Below are 6,664 nucleotides of genomic sequence, written 5' to 3'. Positions count from 1 at the left end.
AGTGATATTGTTAAACTAAACCGACTTTGACATTCAGTAGTTGATGATTAACAAATAAATGCTCTTTAGTGATGTTGTTAAACTAAACCGACTAACTGAAACTTTTTAAGTCTCTACTGTTATGGGAAGGAATATTCATTTAACTTTTACCCATTGTATAAAGAGATCATCCAGAGGTTGGTGCCAGTTTGAGCTGCTAAAATGTTCAGATGACCAGAAACACTTTGTATATACAGACTAATAATAATAAACTGGATTTATTATATTTTATTTCAAAATATATTCTTTTACAAAAAACATCCATACACAAATTATGATGTCTTGTTGCTAGCTGGTGTGGGTTCGTTAATGTCAATATTTTGTACATAAGAAGGCATGATGACAATTGTGGGATACGTCTGTTCCAGGATTTGTATGACGTTTTGCTGGATAAACTCAACTTGGTCAGGTGGGCAATAATCATCACTGCTTGATCTGAAATATGTAAAAAAATAAACTTCATTTTATATTATTTCAATTGGAAACATTAGGAAGCACCTAGAACCTATTTAAAACATACACATAGCATGCCACAGGACAGCAGTAATTATATAAACAACAAATACTTTAAAAGTTGTCCAAAAATCCATACAAAAAATGTAGGTGGTTATAAATCTTAAAAGCAAGTTAAAAAATCCATCTCTCTCTGGTATGTTAGATAGTAATCAAATCTGAAAGAATTGACACATACATTCCAGTGGTAAACATAAAGGAGTATACCTGTTGTTTGCCAAATTGCAAAATTAGAAGAAAAAAATTAAATTTGGCAAATATATATGAAATCAAAAACAAAAAGAAGTGAATATTACTTTTAGTTTTCTTCAATTAAAAATTATCCAATCTGATTCCCATTAGTTTTGGTGTCTATTTCAGATATATAGATTATTTCCTTGAAACTTATTAAAATGTGGTTTATCTAAGGAATATTATACTAGCCAAACACTAAATGTTGTAGCCACTTTGTGTAAAAATTAGTAACTGGCTAATTTGACCATGCACAGGGTGAGCCCTGTGACTTGTACATGAAAATGCTTCAAGCCCATTCTACCTAGCTGCTGTGACCAGTGTTGGGTGAGGAAGAAGTTTGAGTATTTCTCTCGTTGCCTCCATCAGCTGTAGAATCTGTTTCTTGGAGCTCACGTGATGCGGCAACTCTGTGTCATCCATTGTGCAGCCGGCATCGTGAACCAGGTCAAAGTCAACATCGCTGCTGCTGGACACGAGGTTACTGATTAGTTCCTTCACGAGGGACACACTGAAAACAGAAATTGATGTGTTCTTTGTAAGATGGCGCTATTGCTCGACACAAAGTTATTTACCAGTTCCTTCACGAGGGACACACTGAAAACAGAAATTGATGTGTTCTTTGTAAGATGGCACTATTGCTCGACACAAAGTTATTTACCAGTTCCTTCACGAGGGACACACTGAAAACAGAAATTGATGTGTTCTTTGTAAGATGGCACTATTGCTCGACACAAAGTTATTTACCAGTTCCTTCACGAGGGACACACTGAAAACAGAAAGTGATGTGTTCTTTGTAAGATGGCACTATTGCTCGACACAAAGTTATTTACCAGTTCCTTCACGAGGGACACACTGAAAACAGAAAGTGAAGTGTTCTCTGTAAGACGGCGCTATTGCTCGACACAAAGTTATTTACCAGTTCCTTCACGAGGGACACACTGAAAACAGAAAGTGAAGTGTTCTCTGTAAGACGGCGCTATTGCTCGACACAAAGTTATTTACCAGTTCCTTCACGAGGGACACACTGAAAACAGAAAGTGAAGTGTTCTCTGTAAGACAGCACTCACCTGAGGTGCTTTGATTGTAGGGCTATGTCCAGCCCATATTGAATAGATAGACTAACTTGCTCTAAAGATTGCTACATGTTCCTGGGGTTTCTTTCTATTTTTAGACCAACATTCAAAATAACTATGTAATATGCAAAATACCTGTAGTTCAGTGCTGAGTTATCATTAAACAAACATTCCTTTCCTTTTCATGTACATGTGAAAGTGATTAAAGACAGGAGAGATTTTACAGTTGCTAGCACCAAGAAGCCATTCGTCACATACCTTTTACCATCTAAATTAGATACTTCTGCATTGATATCTTTTGACAAAGTGGCAAAAGCATTTTTCAGAGTTTCCAGTTGTTTTTCTCTTCTTTCCACAAACCGTTGTATAGCCTGAGAAAAAATAAATTTATAAATTATTTCTTCATTTCACAAGTTGATTCCTAACAACTGTAGAGCTCAATTTAAAGACAGGTTGCTCTATGCTGATGACCTACATGTAGATTGAAGACCAAACCATCTACTGAAATGAACACTACTGATACCAACTGCTACTTATGAGGTTTAAGTTAACCCTGCAAGAGTCTTAAGTAAATGTTGGTAACACTGGAAAACACATTTATTATTATGTCTTTTAAATCTGGTTGTATCGGGTTTATACCTTTCAATACACCCATTGTTTTTTTCAGTTTAATTAATATATAGGGCTTCAGAACTTTTTTCTTCTTCTTTTTTTTTAGAAGTAATATATATGTTGGCCTGTTCATTGCAAATGCATTAAAGAAACAAACAAGCATTCTGATTCGACAAATTTTCATATCTTCTGAGGTCAAGGACCATAACTCTGTCAAAAATGGTCAAATACTCAATAAAGTCTAACTTGATCTGTAACTCCACTTGATAAAGTGCACAAAAATTCAGTTGAATATCTTGAAGCAATGAACAATTAAATCCAGGACAGATGGAGACAAAGCCTATAGTTCCCTATGGTTGGACCAGCAGGGGACTAAAAATATTCATACTGCTTACCACATGTATGTTTTATTTTCACCAATGAACAGCTGTATATAAATGCAAAATGTATACATTCTGATTTTCAAGTGATGGCTGGTAGGATGTAATTCACTCGTAGGACAGTCACCTGGGATATGGAGGGGGGGGGGGGGGGGGGATCATAGAATTGATCCCTCTCAGTTGATTTACTGTCACCTACATGGGTTTGCGATTCTGTCAACAGGCCTCTCCCGACATTTTACCAACACAGATGTTTAGCATACAGCAAAGATGACGGTTAATAATTTAAATCAAATATTATCATTAGTCTACCCATTTTTACCTCGCTGGAACTGTCCTCGGGCTTGCTATACCTATACAGTTCACTCAGCAATCGCAGCTGTTCTGTGGTATAGAGTTCTTGGAAAGGATTCTTCGTTGAAAAGAAGTCCAAATCAATATCCAGAATGTACCGCTTTCCTTGCAACATCTCCGATATACTCACAAACCTCTCACAGACAGAAGGAGGAAGTATGGTTTTCTTTCTCAGGGAATTTAGATCACTTATACTGTCCTGTTTCACCTTCTTCTCTGGGGGAGACAGAGAGTAAATATCATCTTCTGAGAGACTGTTTGGGTTTCTTTGGTCATCTTTCAACTCGGACTCCCTTGAGATATTGTCTTTTTCACAGTCTACATTGTTCTGTCCACAGTTTATGTCAGAGTGTTCAGAACATTTAGATATGTGTACGTGTTGGTCGACTGACTGATGAGAAACACTCGCAGAATGTCTGTCTGTGGCCAGCCATGGTTCTGGTCTAACGCAAATCACAGTCAGTGCCACTTTCTTCTTATTTTCCAGCTGCTCCTCCGGGGAATACAGGGCTTCACTTACAAAATAATTCTCTTTGCAAGTTGTTCTGAAGAAGAGTAAAAAAAGATAACATAATTAGTAAAGTGCTAAGCAGCATGTTATAAAATATTCCACCCTCATTATCCCAAGTATGTGTGTGAAAAATAGAGACTAAGTGAGAGAGAGAGACAGAGAGAGAGAGCGAGAGAGAGAGAGAGAGAGAGAGAGAGAGAGAGATTTAGACAGGCAAAAGGCGTGAGCTTTTAATTAATAATAATATGTATTTGAAAGTATGTGCTGAATAATCTCTTTAACTCTGTCTTGCACAAGAATATGACATATTAACCACTTAGCGATATGAATGCCTCGTTCGAGAATAGCCACAAGAATAGCCGATTGTTACAAGAAATAATGATTTCAATGAATGTAATGCAATTGGCTATCCTTGTACGAGTACCTCATATCATGTGGCACCACCGTTACTCTGATCTGAAGTTACACATGGCACTGTCCATAGTACTGTGTCATTACCGGATTCTTCCTGTCTCGACACACTTGCCGACATAGAACTCCAGTGTGTGTTCACCTATCTGCTCACACCAAGGAGGCTTCAGCCAGTAGATGGTGCTAATGTGTCCTGCATATACCAGTGGCATGATCCAGTTCTCAATACTCAACGTTCTGAAATTAAAAAAGCTAGCTACATAAGTCAGTGAAGTAACCAGCCTCTGCGGTGTAGTGGTTAAGCCATTTGACTTATATTAAAGCTGATAGCTACTGGGTTCACCCAAACCCAGAGCTAATTTAATGACTCTGTGACCACTACACTGACTGCTGCTTTCTCGCTAACATGCTAATCACTAACCCGCTGTCCTGGCCTGGTGCTTATAAAACTTTTAAAGTCTAGACTTGAGACTCTAATAGAATCTGAAACACTAATGTCATGACAACGCCATACAAATTGTATGAGCGTGACATCATTAGAGATGGAGTCTGGACACTATAAGTTTTATAAGCACGGGGCCCTGGACAGACAGTCGAGAAAGCTGAAGTATGAACCTTAATTGGATAAAAGCATGAAAATAACAAAATGGAATTAATGAAATTGATGAAATTTAAAATGGCTGTAGTATTTAGCAGTAGTAGGGTACTGGATGAGAAGGGTGGAAAAAAAACAATAAAAAATGGTGGTTCGATCCTACGACCAAAGCACCTGAGGCGAACACTCTACCACCTGAGCTCTAGCGGAGTGCACTTCTTCTTAACATTAACAGTGTACAAGTTAATAAAAATTAACAGGTGAAAAGTGTCATAAATAAAATAATTTTAATGCCATGAAAGAAAATAATTTAAAGGGGCAGCCCTGAGTTTGCTGCACTTTTTAAGATGTTATCGACTATATATAACTATTAGTCGCAGGCGTAAACTTAAAGATATATTTTATATGTAAGTTTAATTGTAGAAATATTTTATTAGTCGGAAACATCTTACAATGCAGCAAACTCAGGAATGTCCCTTTAAACGTAAACATATATTATAAGAATTTAAACCATCAGAAATGTTAGTTTACAATGAAACAACACATCCACTTACTCATACAGAGTATGTTTGTTGAAGACCGTGTCCGCCGGCATGTTTAGCGGGATAAGTAGATCTGGATGGGAATCAAAATGAATCAGGGTGAGTCCCTCAAATGGCAGCTGTTTTGATCCTATATACGTGTGAATATATGGGACAACCTGAAAGAAGCAAGCCAGAGATAATTGTTGGGAAATTACATATTATTATCCTGTTACACTGACAATACTGTATCCACACACAAATAATCTATCCACATAGGATTATCCTGTCCATAGCCAAATTATCCATTTGTTAAATATATTAATAGAAATAATACTATATGCAAATGTAAAGAGTATTTTGATTGCAAATACAGGTACATACTGGTTTTACACATTGCCTGTAATACAAACCATTGCATGAAGAGGTTGACATATGAAATTTATGAAACGTGTTTGAGATGAGAATTGTTTTATTTTTGGAGTACAAAACTAAAATTCGCAAACAATTCAAAAACTTTTGTATGATACTAAGCAAGTGCAATAATGTATTTACTCTGCACAAACTGCAAATTGTACTGGGTAGGCTTTGACAAAAAATTAGTATGTTTTGGTAAGGAACATTTTGGTTTCGGTACGTTTCTTCCAAAACCTGTTGAAAATCAATTGTAAAGTAATGTTTATGAGTTTTAGCATATGTAAATAGGGTACATTTTGAGCAAAAAGTGGGCACATTTTGACCAGCTCCCAATAAGAAACTTAGTTACCTAATGGTGAGATTCACAGGAACAAAGTTCCAGTTTAAAACTTAGATTTTGAAATATTATTCTCCCATTTATCTGTTACATATAAACAGTTGTTTAATTAGACCAGATCTTTTTTTATACTCGTATTTCAGTTGGTGATCCAAAATAAAAGTTAAAGTTTGTTTTGTTTAACAACACCACTTGAGCACATTGATTTATTAATAATCAGCTATTGCATATATCAAAGAAGTTTAAAATCAAATTTCATAGTAAATGCTATCATGTATAATTATATTTTCAAAAATGTATGTAGCCTAGAAGATATATGCATCAGCACTGCATTATAATTAACTGGAATTACTTGTATAAAAGTAAAAATCATTATCAGACTTGCCACCTGCTGAAATTTAAAATCAATAACGACTACCATTACTGACGAAAACACACAAAATATGTATAATATTTTCTAAACATTGGATATTTTACATTATTAAAATATGACTAATCAAGAAAACATATTATTTAACCTCATTATGATCTTCCACAATAAATGCCTGAATATATTTTGTATTTTTGTACGTTTGTTTGGTCATTTTTATCATTTTATCTTTTCTCGTGTGTTAAGTATGGGGGCTGACATGTTATAGTCATGCAGTTAAATGATTTTAAATGCAGT

General features: G+C 35.7%; 1 protein-coding gene across 1 annotated transcript; it reads right to left on the bottom strand.

The window, feature by feature from the left end:
• Nucleotides 1-42: 42 nt before the first annotated feature.
• LOC121388644 (UPF0489 protein C5orf22 homolog) lies at nt 43-6,633 on the bottom strand. The gene is made up of 7 exons (XM_041520077.1): nt 6,516-6,633; nt 5,277-5,422; nt 4,215-4,364; nt 3,174-3,750; nt 2,118-2,230; nt 1,088-1,294; nt 43-474 (listed from the first exon to the last, which is right to left on the bottom strand). Exons 1-7 carry the CDS (start codon nt 6,588-6,590, stop codon nt 312-314), a joined length of 1,431 nt encoding a protein of 476 aa, XP_041376011.1. The 5' UTR covers nt 6,591-6,633; the 3' UTR covers nt 43-311.
• Nucleotides 6,634-6,664: the final 31 nt, after the last annotated feature.

This window comes from Gigantopelta aegis, chromosome 14, assembly GCF_016097555.1.
Source record: "Gigantopelta aegis isolate Gae_Host chromosome 14, Gae_host_genome, whole genome shotgun sequence".
Lineage (NCBI taxonomy): Eukaryota > Metazoa > Mollusca > Gastropoda > Neomphalida > Peltospiridae > Gigantopelta > Gigantopelta aegis.
This window is presented reverse-complemented; position numbering and strand designations above follow the sequence as displayed.